This window comes from Melanostigma gelatinosum, assembly GCF_949748355.1.
Source record: "Melanostigma gelatinosum genome assembly, chromosome: 15".
Taxonomy (NCBI): domain Eukaryota; kingdom Metazoa; phylum Chordata; class Actinopteri; order Perciformes; family Zoarcidae; genus Melanostigma; species Melanostigma gelatinosum.
The window spans coordinates 9,328,478-9,348,792 of record NC_136648.1 but is presented as its reverse complement, the minus strand read 5'-3'; the positions used below and the strand labels follow the sequence as shown (position 1 = coordinate 9,348,792).

Here is a 20,315-nt window from a genome sequence, read left to right as displayed (position 1 = left end):
CAGATTTAACAGAGATGTTTGCTCACGTATGTTGAGCCGAACAGACTCATTATTCAAATAGAAGGGAGTTGAGAACAGCTCGATGTCTCTCTCAATGAGAGAAACATATTGAAAGCCATGGCAGCTGGTGGAACATGTTCTAGGTAGGGCTGTGCCACATCCAATCAATTTCAGCAAACATCCCAGTATGATTTAATGCTAAATAAATGAAGGTATCAAACACGTATTGCTACTTTGCAGTTAAATATTTAACATTTATTCCAACATGAAAAAAAGCAGAAAATAACACTTTGACAAACACGTCAGGACATCTTATTTACAGCTCGTAGCTTCATGTGCTGCTTCCCTTTCCTGCTAGTCTGCTGTCTGATTGTGAGGTCAGGCTGATCTGATATCAGCACTGCAGTTTCTCCTCAAAGTTCTCCTCTCAAACGGGTCTTGGAGGAGTAGTGCTCGCGCTGGAGCTCGCGCCCGCCTGTAGAGACTCGTCCGGACGGGAACGCGCAGCTTGGGGCAGAACCCCAAATGATCGTCAACTCCCCGAATCGATTCTGCCCCAAGCTGAATCTATTTGAGGGCGCTGATTGGCTAAATTGTATGTCACAGATTTATATCTTTAATCAGCAATTGGCTAAACTGCGTCACTGCTCTTTTGGGCAGTTTCTCCAGCGCTGCTGAGACGTGCACACGCAGAGAGGACATGCAGGAAAAGCATATATTTACCGCAGATATCATATTTTACACATATTACTGGGTGATTCCATATTTCAAAAACACAAATATTGACAATTTGTATCGTTTATTATTGTTATTATTATTCATTTTATTTGTTGTGGCTCAAGGTGGGGCGGCGCCCTATCGCCCTCTATTGACCAGCCGCCACTAAGCACTGACTGAGTTCTGTCATGAGAGACGTTATCACGGACACGTATTTCCCCCTTTTAGCAGAAAGGTTGGCCTTTGGAAAAGCACATTTGACTTCGGACTGCGTGGGGAAGTGCGCAACATTGAAGTTGCGTAGAGTGCCCTCGTGCTCGAATTATGTTGACAGTTTTCACAACCGTGTTCATCACATCGCCGGGCTGGACTGTGTTAGCACAGAGGGCTTCTTGGTGGGTGATACGCTGCATTTTAACAGCCTCGCCTTTCATAGCTGGAGCCTTTCATAGCTGGAGCCCTATCTGTTATAACTCCACACAGCTTGTCTGTTCTCGCTCGGCACCAGTGTAGGACGTGTCATCATCCGGGGCTAAACGTTTCTTTGATTGCTCTTATTTTGTGGAGAAGCTGCCTTGTTCAACACAGTATCTCCACCTAGTGGTGAAACTAAGAAGTACAATACAGTCAAGCGCAAGTTTCAAGTGTGGGCCATATTACATTATATTTTTAGAAGTTGCTGCGGTCCAATTAAAAATGGACCGCGGGCCGTACTTGGCCCGCGGGCCGTAGTTTGGACACCCCTGATTTAGATTGTTCCTACCTCATCATAAGCTCTTTTAACAAAAATAAACACAAAGAATTTCTTTGTTTCATTGTAAAAACCTGGACTGAACACAAAACGGACCAGAACTTGAAGGATTCTATATGTATTTTTTCCCTCTGTGTTTGAGCAGATAACTCCTCCTCCATCATTACCTGAGCAGCTGAAAGAGATGTTCAAACAACAAGAGGTGGTCCGCATGAAGCTACGACTACAACACAGCATTGAAAGGGTACGTAGTGGAGGTCGAGTTACATGCTATACATTTTTAATACCGCATGTAATGTTGGATTTACTGTATTCATTTGACTTGTTTTTCTCTCTTCAGGAAAAACTGATAGTTTCAAATGAACAGGAAGTCTTGCGCGTCCATTACCGGGCAGCAAGAACACTAGCCAATCAGACGCTGCCGTTCAGTGCCTGTACAGTTTTATTGGATGCTGAAGTGTACAACATGCCTCAAGACGTCCAGGTGAGAGGCATCAGATCACCAGCCCCGTGTTTTGTTTTCAGTCTGTACTTGATGATGATGGTAAGCAGAAATACTGCATGTTTGATAAGTTGTTGTGCATTTGGTTCACAGAATGACGACGGCAAAACGTCAGTCAGAGACCGATTCAACGCCAGGCAGTTCATGTCCTGGTTACAAGATGTCGATGACAAGTTTGACAAACTGAAGGTGAGATCGCTGTGACTGTTGTCTGTCTTCACTGCCCACCTCCGTTTAACAATCCCTAAGACTCGCCACAGAGTAAGGAGTGATCTTTGATGTTTATTAAATAATACCAAAAATGTTTCTAGATGTTTCTCTTGTTTTTTTTCCTCTGCAAAGTTGCAGTTTATTTTAGCTTTTTAGCCCTTAAAAACACCCGGTTTGATTCTTCCTGAGGCTGCATCCTCGTGGCTAGATTTATGGTAATCTAAGAGGATCCAAGAAATATTGCAGTGTAAGTACACATCATACTGTTCACGATGGATCGGTTTAGCTTTTGGCCTTGCACCTCGGTTCTTATTCAAGGTGCGCTGTTTACGTGGATGTTTAATGGTCTGTTAACTGGCTGAACGTTTCTTTCCGCCTGTGGTGTCACACAGCCAGACAGGCAGCACCTCTTCATAACTTCTTTCTGTGAACTGAGCAAAACAAAATGTTTTAATACAGAACAAATAAATGATTCTAGCAGCAATCAGCTTGGTGTTACTGGTAAAAGGAATCATCCTTCAATCGGAGAGGAATCCTGGCAAGAAGGCCAGACTCCTCAGCGAATGAACTCGACATCAGGAAACCCCCAAAATAATGGATAAAGTTTGAAGTCGGGGCTGGCGGCAGTCTATAGCTGAAAACATTACCTGAACAAACAATTGTGCGGTCGATGTTTTTCTTTGCCCGTAAACTGAGCTCCTGAAAGAGTTCAGTTTGATTCCCTCCCTTCTTAAAATGTAAACACTCTGGATGGCAAAGTTTATCGAGTTATCCTGCTACGTTTCTTTGATTTTATCACATTACGGTTTTGTTACCATCTCTCCACTGTTGCTCAACAGGAAACGCTAACAGGGAATGTTATACTGCAGCATCTTTGAGTCCAACAGCAGGATGGAGGATTGTGACAAAACATTGTGCTCTCCTTATGCCTGCTAGCTTTGGTTGCTTTTGTAAATGTTTGCATTTGTCACAAAAAACATAGACGTTCTCGATCGCAACAAGGAACATCTGGTTGGATGAAATAATAAATGTACCTTTTCCCTCCACAGACGTGTCTTCTGATGAGGCAGCAGCACGAGGCGGCGGCCCTGAACGCCGTGCAGCGTCTGGAGTGGCAGCTCAAGCTGCAGGAGCTGGACCTGGCCACCTACAAGTCCACCAGCATCTTCGAGATTCCAGAGTTCTACATCCCACTGGTGGAGGTCAACGACGACTTCGATCTCACCCCGATATGAGCTCTTGGACAGACGCGCTTTGCCACGGCGTCCGGCGTATCACGGACACGAGAGGCAGCTCGCACATTCGAAGACAAGGAAATGAAAATGTGAAGCACTTAGAATGTGGCTGAAGTAAAAAAAAAAGAAGAAAAGCATTCAGAAAAGAGACGATTTGACTCCAGCGAACTTGCAGTCCAGACCGGCGCGCCCACCACAAGGACGGGGAACGAAGGCCGACTGTTCCTCGTGGAGAACGAGGGGTCCAGGCCACAGATGAAGCCCAGGGAGCAGAGACCAAAAGCTGGGGCGGGACGGCAGTGTGGACGACAACCACCTGCTCCTCATCGACACACAGCTGAGAGTTCAATTGTTTTCAAAGTGAGTGTTCATACATTGTGTACAGACTGTGCTCTTAATTTTTTAACTTATTTTATACATAAAACAATTGTGCATTTGTAAATAGCCATGTAATTATTGTTTTAAACTTGTAAAAACAAAAAATAATAGATATTTTGATTGTAAACTTGTTCTGTCTCATGTTTTAATGGACCAAAGTTGGTTTTTATATCACGCGTCCTCTTCGTCTGTGATGTTCTTGTTGTTGGCTTAAAATCTTAAGCATGTGTTTGCTTCTCTTGTGTTTTTTGTTTTTACCGTTTCTTCCTTCCTCACCCGGAGTTCCACGCCACAGCTGGTGTTTTTTGACTTTGGCAATTAAATGCTGTGCATGCGTTGCGTTGTTTGTACTTTTTTCCCCAAAAAGCTGTACTGTGTACTTAATTGTGAGGTTTACTGACATGCTCCAGCTTCGCTTTTTTTTCTTCTTCTTCTTTTGCGCCATTGTGTGCTGTCCCTCTGCGGGCCTCACTCCTCATGTGTTGCCCATTGTGTCTCGAGCACATTAAAGTCTTGTGGCTTCCAAGGGGGGAAAAAACATACTTTTACAGTTTCAATGTGAGATCACAACAAAACCTATTTTTTCAACATAATGCCTTTTTGAACGATGGTTCTAAAAAATGTCTATTTTAATATTTACTTGTTACATGACATGTACATATTTGTAATATATAATTGAATAAATTTTATTTGTTGTGAAATTAAGTGTTTGTTATGGTGTCATTCATGTTAAGGTTGCACAAGAAATTATAGTTATTAATTATAACAATTGATGGATGAATCAGTAAGTTTTTATTATTGATTATCAGTGTTTTAGTTGTTTATCGTGCTACAAGGCACAACTGGTTTCAGCTTCTCAGAATTCAGGATTTAGGGTTTTTCAATTGAAAGATGAATTGTTGATTCATATAATCATACCTGGCTGCCCAACAAGACATTGTTTAGACATATTTTAACATTTCAAATCCATCTTTAGTTCTTCTCTTGCGGCGGTGTTCTCCTCGGCCAGTAGATGTCGCTGTACACAACGCGGATCATGCAGTCAGTTCATTGAGCTTGCTGTGACAAATACTGATCAGATTGTTGTCCACCTCCTTAAATATCAAGTTATCTGTCATTCATAGTCTGTGACTTTAACAATATTAAAAAGCTGCTTACATATTATTGCATCAGTTCTAAATGATAAATCTCACCGCTGAAGCTTTACATTGTGTACTTTCACATTTGGCTGCTTGCAAATTTATGTACTCTTAAGTAAAATATTTTTCATGCAGATTTGTAACATTGAGTGTCATACAACTGTATCGTTACTTTTACTGATGTAAAATAACTTGAAACTTCTTTCACCTTATGAGACACAAATTGCTTAGTACACAAACGTATACTATGTACTGCACGTTGTTGGATATTCATTTAATCTGCAGGCGCTAATGCAACGTTTCAGGTATCAAACATCTGCTTTGTAGTTCATTGGCCTCAACAAACTGCAGCAGAAGCATATTTATCACCTCACTCTCAGACAAAACAGCATGTTTACCTTCTTTTACTCCCGTTTGCATCAACAAGGCTAGACTTAATATGAGAAACTTCCCCCAGAATAAGACAAAGCAAGAACGACGAAGTTTGAATTGACTCCATTATAAACCGTGTGTTATTAACTGACTGAGTGTATTTTAAAAAGTATAACCTCCACCTGGTACAACAATACCAACGTAACTTCATAATTCAAACTCAAAAACAATTTTTCTTATGAGATACAAGAATAATCTTTACCGTGTTTAAAGATTATAACTTCTTTTTTTTGTTGCCTTGGCTTACATTTACTTTTCCGAAATAAGTCTCTCCTGAATCGGACATCTCTTCTTGGATTCCTCGCTGGCCTTCCTGCAGGACGTGGAAGCATCAGAGAGAAAGTTTCTCCCCGCGGCATAGTCCGCTACAAATGAGCTCAAGGGGGGGAGGACGCGCCTCAGCACCACTTCACACCACTTCACAGCTTCCGAATCGCCCTTTTCTCACCTAATGAGCGCACTCACAAGGCCGCTGATAAGACAGCAGACAAAGGGACTGTTTAATGGGGTGGGGGGTGGCTTGGGAAAGAACTGCTTATGTAAAAGAGGCTGAAACAGAGCCCACCTAAGCAGGCGGGCAATGGCCAGAGTTTGGGGCCAAAAGGAGATAAACGGAGACGTTTTTACGCACAATACTTTGGCGCACACAACTCCACAGTGGCGCACATGTAAATGTATCATGGTGCGGTGAGTCGGCTTATGCATGTCCGTTATACTGCAGAGACCCCGGTGTTTGCGTGTGTGTGTGTGTGTGTGTGTGTGTGTGTGTGTGTGTGTGTGTGTGTGTGTGTGTGTGTGTGTGTGTGTGTATGTGTGTGTGTGTGTGTGTGACCTGGGGCCCGGCGCTCTCCTCCTCAGACGTTGGATAGAAAATGGAGTGTGTGCCTTTAAGGCGCCCGACTGCCTGTCGCTTTCTGCTGCGGAGAGACTGACGCCCTCTGGACACAGTGGACACTTGAGCGGCGGCAGAGGCAACACCATCCTGGAGAAGTTCAAAGAGGAAACAGCCATTCTCCCTCCGAAAAAAGAACCGTCTCGGACTCGTTAACGGCGTTGTGGTGAGTTTGAAACTCCTCTCTTTATTATGTCGCTGTTTTCCTGCGCTCGACTCTCTCTCTCTCTCTCGTGGCTGCGCGCGAGTGAAACAAAGTTTCGGTGTTAGCGATGTGAGCCCCCCCCCCCCCCCCCCCCCCACAAAAAAAAGGTGAAGCAACGCGTTGGCGACTGAGGGGACTCATGTTTCTCACATGTTTTCTCTCCGTCACGTCAAGTGGAACGATGTGTAAGCAAAGTGGCGAAGGTGTTTAAAAGCAGAGGGTTGAGACGGCGTGTTCACGCGCTGCACTTTGGAAAAAATAGGTGAAAGGAAGCTGATGTTGCCAGATGTGTGTGTTGTTATCCCACAGTAACGCGAGTGAGTTCTGCCTTTGAATGAAATGGGACGCAGGGCCCTCAGAAATGTGATGTTTACATGTCATGTGTGCTTCTTATGCACCACAAAGCTGTGATTTCGATATTTATATATATATATTTTTATATATATATATACTCTATATATATATATATATGTATGTGTGTGTATATGTATTTTTTTGCTGCACTTTGTTGCCCTTTTTAGCATTGAAATTAAGATGTTACACATCACAGTGTGTATGGAGGTATAAAAACACGATTCAGTGTTGTTGTTTAAAATCGGCCCAGGAGTCAATGGATTAAAAGAAGAAACTGATTTACCTTTTGAGATCTGTATTGGGCTAAAACAAATCTAAAAAGTGTCGTTTTAGCATCATGCACCCCTTTTGTCATTTTTCATGTCTGCTTATCTATTATGCACCAACTGCAGCGTTTCACTTTTTCCTCCTGTGGAATGTCCGTGATGGACTTTTGTTTATTTGTGCTGGTCCCTGAGGTCCTGTCCCGTGTCTCGTGTTGATGTAGGTGTTTCCAGTGCCGTGCTGGTGAGCTGTCAGGATGAGGCCTGGTCAGCTGATCCTCCCCGCCGCTCTCCTCTTCCTCCTATCGGGACTGTCCCTGACCTCCGGCTGCAACAAAGCCCTCTGTGCGAGCGACGTCAGCAAGTGTCTCATCCAGGTAAAAGGACGTCAACGTTTTCACTCTCTGTAAACACACTTTCACTGAGAGCGTTGGATTCTCAACAGCCGCTCAACAGCAACAAACACAACTCCATTCTTATAATCCAAATTTAAAGTATGAAAAAGGACATAAATCCAACATGAAACTACATGCAAATATGTGGTTTGCATCTTCAAAGATCCCACATGATTTCTTTAAAAATTGTACACAGACTTTGAATTTTTTATTCTCTACATCACTGCTGAAACAAACCAGCTTTGTGGTTGAAGACAGATAATCTGATCTGAGTGCTGATCTTTTTTCTGTAGATTAAAGTGGGAACTTTCTACATGAGTGCAGCCAAATTCAAGCTTTTTCATCCAACAGTGTCACAGCTGTTTTTGTGTAAACCGAGATTGTTCTTTTTCTTCTTGATCAGAACACAAAGTAAAGGACGCCTGCAGCCAGAGTTGAGTTCAAGTTAAGACTCAAAACCCTCTTTTTATTCAATTTAAATGAGCATTAAACTGGCAGGACAGACTCAAAACTACACAAGAAAGTACGTCTCCTCTGTTGTAACATCAGTTTTGTGCAAATACTTCACATACAAAACAATACCCAGCCGTAGCCAAAGTTCAGTTACAATCTGTCCTGACGGAGATGGATCTCTGGATGGGAGAACAAAGATGGAATCTGTTGTGAAGAATTCAAATACATTCCTTCGATAAGCTGAGTGAAGTCTGGAGGGAAGGTTTTTCCCAGAGCGAGCAGAGGAGCAGAGATGTGATCTCAATGTCCAGCTTCGTGCACACCTGCTCTCGATACTTGTACAACTTCTGCAAGTCAGTCTCGGGGAAATACTTCTCCTTTGATTTATGTGCGGTTTCCTTTTTTATTTTCACGTGAACTCCTCTGACTCTTGTTGACTTTCTAGCATCACTTCCTTTGTGTCACTTTTTCCCTCCCGTCTGCAGCGCAGCGAGGGGCAGAGGGTTGGTACACCGCTACGTTACGCAAAGTCTGTCACGCGTTCTTGTTATTTTTGAGGGGGAAAACATGGCGAGAAGTGTCGGCCCGTCTTCGCGCCTTCCTGTCTCGTTAAATTTCAGCTGCTGCTTGTCCTCTGTCCTCGTGTGTGTGTGTGTGTGTGTGTGTTTGACCTGCTGTGTGTTTAGTGGACCTGCCTCTTCCATTAACATCTTTAAAGTACTGTATTTAACGTCAGTGGCCATTTCACCTGTTTGACCTCAGTGACAGTGTGAGTGAACTACAGGGTTTTCTTTGTGTTTTTATTTAGTTGAGGTAGACCAGATCCATGGCACAGGAAGTTGACTTTTTTAAATTACAGCTAAAACAATCGGTGAATGAATTTATCATATTTGTTTTGGATACTTTTTTGATGTGCATTTTTACCACGACGCCACCAAGACCTCCCAATCTAAAGAAAATGTATCTGCAATTTATTGCTTAAATCCATTATCAAGCAAAATGCCAACATGTCTGTGAGTTGATTTGTATGTTGCTTCAAGGGAAACTTGCCTTGCAGCAGCCATTAACAACACGACAAAAATATGCAGAACAACAAATATATGCATCTGAACACAACAGCAACCATAGAAATCTGTGAATTAATTCAAGATGCAACTTCAGAACACAATAGCGCAATTTTAGTATCTCTCGCTTTTTATTTTAGGCAACTTGAGTCTCTGTGACAAAGTTAAAAACGTAAAACGTTCTTGCTTTAAAAGATGATTTTGACCGCCAATACAATCTGAAGTGATTGTCGTCCACTGAAATAATGCCTGTTGAAATTCCCCACAGTCCATTGATTAGCTTGTTTTAGTGATTTAAAAAATCTAAATCAACAAATTCTGACATTTGAAAAGCTGGAACCAGAAATGTGATTACATTTGTCTTATTAATACACATTACACATTTCCCCCATCACCTAATGAATCAATTGTTGGTTCCAGCAGCACTCACATGTCAATGATGCCCACTGGCCTGTACTGCAAATTTAAAGTTTCTAACCAGACAGAATTTCCAGTCCACAAATAAAGTCAATCTTCACAGGAAATAAAGTGTCTCGTGGTCCGTTTTACAGATTCCCGTCTGCAAACTCAGTGCTACCCAAAACCAGCAGCTTCTGCTCCTCCTGCTGTACAATTTAAAGCTCCTGTGATCAGCAGAACGTTTGTGGTGGCTGCTTGTTCGTCTTTACTTCCAGGTGGCTTATTTTCGCCTGATGAATCATCCGTAGCTCTGTAGCTTCCGCGACCCCGCCGACACCGACTTGCTGGCTGTCAGAGGCGAGAGCGATGGTGCGTGTGCCGTGAAGGAGAAACCCTTCCTGCCTCTCGCCCCCTCTCTAGAAGCTCCATGTTGCTTGTGATTAGTGGGATCTGCCGTCCGGCGCTCGCTCTTACGCTCTGCTGCCATCTCAAGTCATTTGTCTGAATTCCCCCAAAGCCCCTGAGGGTGGGAGAACCTGAGAGGAGGGAGGGAGGGGAGGCCAGGGTCAGGAGGAGGTGTGTGTGTGTGTGTGTGTGTGTGTCAGTGTCTGTTGGGGGAGGCTGGCTGAGGGAAATATACAGTTTGGTGCAGAGATTCACAAGCCGACTCTGTCCAGGCCGGGCTGCTCAGCAGGGTGGGGCAGCAGATTTCAAAGTTAACACAAAGCAGCGGTCACTCGGCAGGACGAGGCAGCGCATGTTCACTTTCTCTCCAGAGTCGCCTTTTGTCTCGCTGCAGCTGAGTTCTGACTGATTACAGCAGCTCCCGCTCGAGGGAAGCCGAGTAGGAGCTCTTAAAGTCGTTGAGATAACCTCATCCAGTTCAGCGAGGAAGTTGTCCGTCGTAGTTTTGCGATTGCTGAATCTGTTAAATGTCGTCGTGGTGTTTGAACACATCCGTCACAAAGTTTATACAACCCGAGGTGACGTCTTCGAATTCTTTTGTCCAACCGACGGCCCAAAACTCAATTCAATTTACTTTCATGTAAGACAAAGAAAAACAAAGCAAATGCTTACATTTGTGCAGCTGGAACCAGAGAATGTTTGCCATGTTTTGCTTGTTTTGACAAAATCACACAAAATGGTCTCCACGTTCACCGTCTTTGGATGAGAATACTATATGCCTCAAAGTTTGGGCTTTATTTTCTCTAATTTCCGTGTGATTGCTCCACATCTGACCTATTTTTTACTGGTGAAAATAGTTGCGGGCGTTCTGATGTCCTCTCGACGTTTCTGTTCGTAGGATGTCTGAACAATTGTTCGCGCTCTATCTGCCAGAGTTCGCTCGTTCGCTGTACGCCAGGCAGATGTGTGAGGGGAACAGGGAGAGAAAGTGATGCAAGAAGCAGTTCCATACGCGTTGTGTTCGGAAACCGTGACCTAGATGTCAGCCTCCGCTTTGAAAAAGACTGTCCAACGAGCCCCCACATTGTGTTGTGATATGTGTGTATACTAGGCATTACGGTAAGAGCTTGTATCTGACTTAATAATGAATAATACATCAAGCAGCGGTTTCTTTTTTCTTCTTCTTTTTTTTGACATACATATATAATTCCACCTTTTGAGAGTCATAATTACTCACGGGATCAGCTCTTGATCAGAGGTTTGGGGATTGAGAGGCTGGTGATTAAGTGAGCCGTGTGTGGTTTTGCAATCCCTCACTCGGTGAGTCATCGGAGAGTCTTTTATCGTTGCCGGGACTGTTGCTGTGTAGGACATGGCTTCTGCGAAGATATAAAAGGGGGAGAAGAAAAATAGAAAAGAAAGCAAAAGGGAAGAAAGAGGGGAGGGGGGGGGGGGGGCATGAGGGGGGAGGGAAAAAGGCTGAACGGAGAAAAAACAAGGGAGAAAGCGAGGGAAGGAGGGGGAAGTGTGCTGTTTGGGGGTGAGGGGAGCAGCCATGTTCTGTTCTCCAGGTGTTTTCGTCTCCCTCAGTTCCTCCCCCCTCCCCACCTCCCTCATCGCGGTGACCTTGACTTGGAGGAATGTGCTCCCTGTTCTGTGTCGGGAGAGAACACAGGGGGGGAGAAAGACCCACTTTTCAAGCCCACCTACACGTTTTGAGTTTGGTTTCCTTCACTGTCTCTGCATCCCCCGAGACAAACTGACGTTGAGGAATGAAGCTATTGAAGTGTTTGTAGAAGACTTATAGGATCAGCAGAGGTTGCATGTTATTGGATGTTTGCAGAAGCTCTTGTAATAATATTACCGTCCATCTATAAAAAGCAACAAGAGAAGTTCTCTGCAAGAGCGTTTTTGCCCCCTCTGCATGAAGCATATTACCAAAAATGAAAAAATCTGTGCGTAAGAAATTGGAAAAAATATTACTTAAACCGGATAAACATGCTTGTTACATGCACACATTTAATAACAAAGCTGTAAACCAGCAGTTTGTGGGAGCTTTTTATCCTTGTTTTAGTTTCACTGTTTGTTTGGCTGACAGGTTAATTGGAGTTTATTATTTATTATTCTATTAAGTTTGATTTTACTTTTGTTATCTGTGTGATACTTTCATGACAGGATAATGAATGTATGTTTAGAAACTAATTATTTGTATTCAAAATTACAATCAGACAAGTTTATTTTATTTGAATGTCTTGAATGGCATTTTCATATTCTGTTTTTATTGATATGGTTTTGGTTTTGATAGTGTCGCTGTTAAATTGATCAAATCAATTTAAACTCGGGGCATTTGTCGATATCAAGAGCTGATCGACGTCCTCTTCCACACTGCATGAGCCTTATTGGATTCATTTTTCAGTAAGGTAACATGAAACTGATGAACACTGAATTTACCATATCCGTTGAATACGGTCAGTATGTTTTCGGTCGGTTCATCCCTGACATAAAGAATACCATTGTAGTCACTGAGTTCTGGTTTCACGGGTGCATTTAAGCAAAGAGCAGTAAGGGGATCAAACATTAAGGCTTGATCATCCAAACCACTCGATTTTGAAAACTGCATGAGAAAGTACAGTTCGTCCTGTGAGTCAAAATTGAACCAGGACTGTCTTCTGTCTTCTGTAGCCTGTGATGGGTGTCTACAGCGGAGAGTTTGTCTGTCTTTGTTTTCTCTTAAAGTAAGTTTTGTTAACCTGTTGGTTTGTTTAAAACATGTCCGACACCCTGGAGGACTTTTCAGACTCACCACATTCACAAGATCTCAGCAAATAACTTGATGTCTTTATGACTCATGACTTTACGTCCTCTGACACTTGATTCGCTGAAGACTTGACCTGCTTTTGAACTTGTGTTTTTGTCATGAAGACTCCTCTTGAACTTGTCCCTAAAGAGTTAAAGACTTAAAGACAGCCCTGAAATGAAAACTCAGTCAGCAGTAGTGGAAGAAGTAAAGAGTAAAAACACTCTGTTACAAGTTAAAGTATTAGCAGCAGTTGTACTCATTATGCAAAATGGCTCCATTTAAATTGTTAGATTTTAACGACTGTATAAACTGTATATTTTATGTTTAAATCTTGATCTGAAAGGTAACTGTAGCTATCAGACAAATGTAGTGGAGTAAAAAGTACAAGATGGATTAGAAGTGTAGAGTAGCTTGAAATAGAAACACTCAAGTAAAGCACAAGTACCTTCATTTGTACTTGTCAGATGCTGAGCGGGTAAAAAAACATTCAAGAAAAGCTTTTGAATCCTGTGAAGTTGGACGTGCCAGAACCCGCTGTGTTCCTGAATTGAAATACAGCGGCGGTTTATTCCCCCCCACAGTTATTACGATGTTACATACTTCTATAGATACCACACATGCCACATGTCGTGCAGTAATAGTTACTGTACGACACGAAAGAAACCTGCAGCTGTTGCTCTGTGTGTTTTAATGGTGCGGCTCCTGTTTGTACAGGACTGCGTCTACATGTTGTGTTCCGTCTGCTGCTACTGCACCGATCAGACCTTTGATCATGGAAAGTATTCTTGATTTAACTGTGACGTGTGATGGACGGTTGCATTTTCTTCAACTTACACCGATTAGCTCGGGAGGAAAAAATGTTCTCACGACAGCCTTTTGAAACATAATTTAGTGAAAGGCAATAAAGGATTGGCATCTCAGACTGATTACAATTAAATGGACAATAATAAAGCTCAACTTTTCAAAAATAAAATAGAAATCAACAAATACTATACCATTGTCTTTGAATTTTAACAAAGTGTGGAGGTTGCACCTTGTTGCTGCTTGGTTCAGGTGTTCCCTGCAGATCAAAAACACATTAAATAGTTTTATTTCATTGATACTTTTCCTAATTTTTGTTTTTTTTTAAATGGCTGCTTAACATGATTTTTAGCTGATGGTGTTTCAGCACGCTACAGTAAATGGTACATTACTTCTGTTTGGTGTCTCAGAGAACATTTAAAAGACAAAAATGGTTGATTTTCAATCATTTCTGTTATCTTAAAACATACAGTGCAGCAGTGGGATCACCAAACAATGATGGAGTGAAGCCAATGTCAACGCAACACAGATGTTAACCCTAATTAAGAGCCTTGAAAGCCTCATGTAGCCGTGTAGCATGTCCACTATCTGCTCCTCAGCTCCATATTATCATCTTTCTTCCACACTTTCTCAATTTCTGCCCAAATCTTGGTTTTATCAGCAATTCAAAAGTGAAACAAAACGGCAATTCAGTCAAACTATCAGGCTACCAAACGGTATCATATTGGAAGTGTGACGGATCCGTGACGGTCTTTGCTTCTGTTTTACATGTTACTGATTACTGTGTGTGTCCTGCAGGAGCTGTGCCAGTGTCGCCCGTCTGATGGGAACTGTTCCTGCTGTAAAGAGTGCATGTTGTGTCTGGGGAACCTTTGGGAGGAGTGCTGCGACTGCGTGGGTGAGTTCTGCGTCTCCATTTATAAGCAACACTTTTTTTAGAGCTGACAGCGGCAAAGTTAAGTCAGCATTTCATTTTGGACTTTTCTTTGTATAGCCCACGCTCCGTGACGACTGTTGAGAGCTCAGTGCCAGCAAAGATGTGCATTTGAGATGCATCAATGACGCATCAATGACTCATCTGTCGGGTTTGTTTTTGGAAGGTTGAGGCACAATTTAACGTCAAACCGCAGGAGCGAAATAGAATTTTAATTGCAGGTAATGCGCGAAACTCTGACTTCAGATTTAGTTCCCTCCGTTCATCCTTCATGTCGGGTTTTATCATCTGGTGCTGCTGCTGCTGTGTTCATCTGCCGCTGAGGCCAGATCAAGACTTTCTTTTTCCATCATATCTCCCATTAAGATAGTAGCTGCTGACAAGGACTCAAATATTTCTTTATAAATTGCAGTCTGAGTTCATAAAATAATAACTTGTTAGAGTTTTAGGATGCTATTTTCATGTTCAAGGTTTTCTATTTAAATACATTTTAAAAGTTCACGAGCTTAGGCCCCCACCTCGGCCGTTAAGCTGGTTTAGGTTTAAACAAGCAAGCAAGTGTGTAGTGTGAAACGTGAGAATAAGAAGTTATATCCAGTTACCAGAAAGTGATAATACAGTAAGCTATGAACCCATAGTTGATCAGACCGTGATTGCAACATATTTAAAATGATTCTGGCACTAATCTCACATGTGACACTCGTCTCAGTCACCCTGTCGTCGAGCACTTTCTCCCGGCAAAAAGCCGGTGAAAAATGAGCTCGTGGCTGAAATGCACTGAACAGTTGAGAAGCGCGCTGGTTTAGAAAGGAAGCGGTTTGTTCAGAGTGTTGCTGCTGCGATACGAGAAGAGTGTGAGGAGAGTGAAGCCAGATACCGAAGGTGCCTCTGAGAGGTGACAACGTGGATGTTAATGCAAAGCAGAGCCGGAGAAGGACCACCGCTCGCGAGAGCGTAGGAAATTAAAGGAGCATTGTCACTGCTAAGTAGCACCTACACATGTGGACAGGACGTCTCGAGGTCCTCCAGAAGATCAAAAGATGGAGAAGCCGGAAGAGAGAGGGGGGGGGGGGCGGGGGGGGGGGGGGGGCGAGGAGGTCGACCCGCTCAAATGAACTTTGACTTTCAGCCTCCCGGCGACAATGTGCGGTGGGGGTATAAATCCCTGCGAAATCCAAAACAACCGGATTTGTGGAAGAAGAAAACATTCAGCTTGTTAACTCCTCTCTTCATCTGTAACCTGCTTCAAAACCAGCAGGGGCGGGACACTTGTGGATAGGAGGAGGAGGGGGGGGGGGGGCAGACTGTGTCGGACTCAAATTTAAAGACTTGGTTCTCGGACACAGACATGGACAAGGCCCCCAACACAAGCTTTCTTGGAACAAGAGACACAGAAAGGCTTGTTTTGTGTCTCTTTGTGGTCGTTTTGAATCTCTACGTGGTTGTTCTGCGTCTCTTTTTAGTCATTTTGTTTCTCTTTATAATTTGTTTTTTTATCTCTGTTGTCATTTTGTTTTCCTTTTAGTCATTTTTTATCTACAAGACATTTCGTGTCTTGTTTTGTGTCTCTGTGGTCATTTTGCACGTTGTTTTGTGCATCTTTCTGGTCATTTATTTTACATTTCCTTTTGTAGTCCTTTGCATCTCTTTGCAGTGGTTTGATTTACTTTAAAGCAGGCCTGTTTCATACAGAGGTTCCATGGTTGCTGTGCATGACAGCGGGATGCGGCTCACAAATCAAACCAAGTCCATCTTTGTCAGGCTCGAGTAATGCGTTTGCGTTCGGTAAGCCAGAGCACGGACCAATCAGCGTCCTTTGAGGAGCTGCTGGCAGCTCCGGGCGTAGCTTCGGTGTGTGGGGACCCTGGACCCGTAGCCAGTAGGCCAACTACCTGTCAACGTCTGACTCTGGTAGGGTGGTCTACCTCTCTGGCCCCTGTAAACCAGCAGGCTCTCAGATCAGCTTTGACGGACAGATATTACTGTACGTGCTGACAAGGAGGTTTTATTAAAACTCTTTCATGTGGAACACAAATACAAAGATCTGACTGAGCGCTGAACTTGCTGCTGCACAGACGTTACGGCGGTGGAGTTGTCTTTACTGAACAGGCCTTCTGCACACTGAAGACAGCCTGTAGCTTTAAGCTAGAATACATTTCTCATTGATACGCTTTTATTTTTTCCTCACAGCACTGACCACTTTTAGTAAGTTTCCACTCTAAACATGTTATCTGTGCCAAACACTTTGAAGTGTGTATCTGCGAGTGGTTAGAGCAGCCCAGTCGAGGAGCGGCGGGGAGAGGACAGTTTGTATTTTAGGGGAAAGGGAGGAGGAGGGAGTGAGGACATGAAGGGAGGACCCATGTGTAAGCTTTATCTAAAACAGCTGTTCTGGCTCTGCTTTTAGCATCGGTTTGTAATCCAATTCTACTGTCAAACTCGGTTCCCCATTAAATGATTTACCCATTAGCTGTAATTCACTTTGACTCATTTGAAGGCTTAGGAAGATCATATCAGAGGATGTGGGGACTTTGTCAAATGATTACTACTGTATTTGGAAATTAAATGAAGTGTTAAAAGGATCTTAATTGAGACAAGACACTCTTGACAGCTGTGTGGTTTTACAAAACTGTGAGTTGAACTCATGTGTGAAACCATTTAACCATGAAACTATGCCTATACGCTTCACGGGTCAGCTCACCCAAATCACAAAACACAAGCAAAAGCCTTTGTGGAATCTAGACATGGAGATAGTTTTGGTTCTCCTCCTCCTAAGATTTCTGTCTCCACCAGAGTCATGGCTGTATTAGCACTGAGGTCATGAGGTCATGTCCTCAGTGCTAATACATCTGTGAAGTTAAGGAGTATGATGACATGAAGAAGCGTTTACGTTCGACATTGACACGCATAAATAAACATGTCGGGTTTTTAAAGGCTGATTTAAAAAAAACTAAACTCGACATTAGTTTAATCGTCACATATTTTGGTAATATTGAACTAAAATTCCGTGTCCTCCACTAGAATTGCATACCTGGCAGTGTAGAGAAGGCTTTGAAGCAACATTTAGAATATACAGTGTATGAACAAAGTCAGCCTTCTTTCAGACGAGTGGAAAGAAAACATCCAAAATACACATTTAGGCGCTTATTTTACTGCTTTGTCTATTTGTGTCTGTAGATTTCTCCTAAATTCACCAAAAGTTACCATTAGATAGTTCTGAATTTGCATATTTAGAAATACAATTTCAGAAAACTTGTAATACAAAAAAAGAATTGTCTTCATGTGAGTAATCAACTGGAGGCCTGGATTAAATCAGAGTAACAGGGACAATATCTCTGGTAATGAATAAAAAGATGCCGTGACCACCGCAAACTATTCCATTCACCTGAATAGAGACAAAACAGTTTTGTAATTTCCACGAACTGACCTCTAATGTCTTCATCCGTCTTTTCACGGCAGGGATGTGTAACCCCAAGAACTACAGCGACACTCCGGCCACGTCAAAGAGCACCGTGGAGGAGCTGCACCGTCCCATCCCCTCGCTGTTCCGCGCCCTCACAGAGGGCGACGCACCGATCAACATGATGGTGGTGTCCTTCCCCGTCGCCGAGGAGCTCTCCCATCACGAGAACCTGGTGTCCTTCTTGGAGTCGCTCGACAGCCAGCCTCAGAACGTCTCCTTGCCGAGCAACAGCATCCACGCCAGCTACGACACACAAGGTAACGCTTGAGCTGCGAAGGATTATTTTAGCTCGCGGGAATCTATGTTTTATTCATATTAATCCAAATGTTGAAGTTTTACAGTGTAAAATAAGAACGAAAAGGTGTGGATGTCCATTACTTACCGTAAATATTATTTTGAGGTACTTGGATAGATTGTATTTCCATTTAATTCTTTTTTTATACCTTTTACAATTACTTTGCTGATTGTGTTTTTGACATATAAAACATATGATGAGCTTATTAAATATAAAGCATTGTTATGGATTTAACTACCCGACAACTACCCAATAAAGGAGTTATATTAGCTGGACTGGTTTGAAGCTCCAATAGAGACCGTGCATCTATTATGACTCATGAAGTTTTGAAATAAGTTACACTACATGATGAAAAAGTCAGCTTTACTCACATGCACATTGCTGTTACATACTTTTCTAGTCCTGTCATGTCCAGTTAAATCTTTTATTTGCATTCATGCCCACGCACTAAGAGTGGTAATAAAAGTAGGCCCTGCTCAGAGCTGAAGCAGACTACAAAGTCTTGCACTGAGACTGGTTTTAGTTGGGTCAGGTTTTCATTAATTCAGGGGGACATGACTGCCAAAAGACCTCTAGTTTAGGTAATTGTAACTGTGTTAAAAGTGTTATTCCTGTGCCATTTTTATGTATTTTTTCTTTCATTTGTGGGTGCTTTGGCTGTCTGCCTGTGAGCCAGTACTATTTGCTGTAAAGACACACTCATAATGGGAGTGTTCCCACAGAGCCGAGCAGCGAACTCATTAAGCTCACAACACATATGGTCATACTTAGGTGCAGCAAATTAATTTCCCCCCTGAACTTAAATTAGGAACATTGATGGTTAAAGGTACTTACTTTAAAATGCTGCTTGTTTTTATAAACCACGTTTTACTGGGTTTGTGACTCACGTTTTTTTGTTTTTTCCCCCCTTTCTTTTGAAAACATTTTTATTTCAGAAAACATGTGCACGGTGGTCTACTTTGACGACTGCGTGTCTATCCGTCAGTGTAAACTATACTGTGAGTCAATGGGAGGATCCAAGTACCGCTGGTTTCACAACGCCTGCTGCCAGTGCATCGGACCCGAGTGTGTAGACTACGGCAGCAAGGCTGTGAAGTGCATGAACTGTCTCTTCTGAAGTGCGGGCACATATTGGTACCAAATGTCTGGGCCATACCAGAGGACTGAGGGCAGAGGAAACTATGACTGTTATGTGTTAGCATTCCTCGGTTCCCTTGTAAAATACCCCCTACACCCCTCCTCCTACTCCAGCTAATTGTTTTTATTCTGCTGTTATGTTTCACTGTATATTTTTAGATATGTTTTCAATAGTGTTTTTTACTAGAGGTGTATATGAATAACGTATTTTTACAATTATGGTCTGCTAAATCCCAGTCGCATGCCAAATAAAGAAAAGTTTGGTGACAAGGACTGTGTTGTCTCACAGAAAGGTGTCTGATCTTAAAATGTGTGTTTTCTTTCTCTAAATAGTTTTCTTAAAATGATGTGTAAAAAAGTGCATGAGTGGAATAGTAAATGTTTGTTCTCCCTGCTGCGCGTCTCCTGCTCTAATCTTAGCCTAGTGTTGCCCAAGTCAGGAAACACATAATTTCCTGGGGAAACAAAGTTGTTGTTATACCCTTCTGTTCCACAGGTGTTCCACTGCTCAATGACCGTCTCATGCGAGCGGAGGGGAAAGGGAACATTTACCGATGCCAATCTCTCACCGCCACACACAAGTGCTCTTTGTAATGCCAGTGCGTTTTCAAAAGGGCAGCAGGGTGCCCTATCACTGATTCTGTTCCCAATTGGCATGCAACAGCAGTTTGCACTGACTAATGTCCGGATGCACAATGAGACCTTGTTTGTCTTTTCTTTTTCTTTTTTACGATATTGAATCACGACCTCATTTCGCAATTGCAGCTGTGGATTTGGAGCAGATGGTGCCAACAAAGATCAGAGGCCTAATGTGTTTCATGTGTCAGGATGACCACGAGTCTTCTTAGTGCAACCGCAGCATTTGGCAAAGTCCACATGATTCAGCATAGCAAATGGTTTCACTAAATGTACATGCTTTTCAACACATTGTTTGACAGTTTATCGTGTACACATGCTTGTATTACAGCAAACTTGTGGTTAAGGTCAGAATGAGACCACAGCCTAAACATTCTACATTAAATCCAGATCATTCTGGGCCAAGAAACCTACATAGACTATACATTTGCGGTGGGAGAGCCAAGTGATTTATA

At 42.7% G+C, this 20,315-nt stretch overlaps 2 protein-coding genes across 2 annotated transcripts in view; both read left to right on the top strand.

The window, feature by feature from the left end:
• Positions 1-4,498, top strand: part of ankrd12 (ankyrin repeat domain 12) — a 31,046-nt gene extending 26,548 nt beyond the window's left edge. The window contains exons 9-12 of the mRNA XM_079284655.1: positions 1,614-1,712; positions 1,809-1,952; positions 2,064-2,159; positions 3,230-4,498. Coding sequence (XP_079140781.1) covers positions 1,614-1,712; positions 1,809-1,952; positions 2,064-2,159; positions 3,230-3,415 — 525 coding nt within the window. The 3' untranslated portion in view covers positions 3,416-4,498. The remainder of the gene's footprint in view (positions 1-1,613; positions 1,713-1,808; positions 1,953-2,063; positions 2,160-3,229) is intronic.
• Positions 4,499-6,246: 1,748 nt separating this feature from the next.
• Positions 6,247-19,618, top strand: twsg1a (twisted gastrulation BMP signaling modulator 1a). The gene is made up of 5 exons (XM_079284999.1): positions 6,247-6,422; positions 7,303-7,455; positions 14,194-14,293; positions 17,789-18,049; positions 19,023-19,618. Exons 2-5 carry the CDS (start codon positions 7,336-7,338, stop codon positions 19,202-19,204), a joined length of 663 nt encoding a protein of 220 aa, XP_079141125.1. The 5' UTR covers positions 6,247-6,422; positions 7,303-7,335; the 3' UTR covers positions 19,205-19,618.
• The last annotated feature ends 697 nt before the right edge of the window (positions 19,619-20,315 follow it).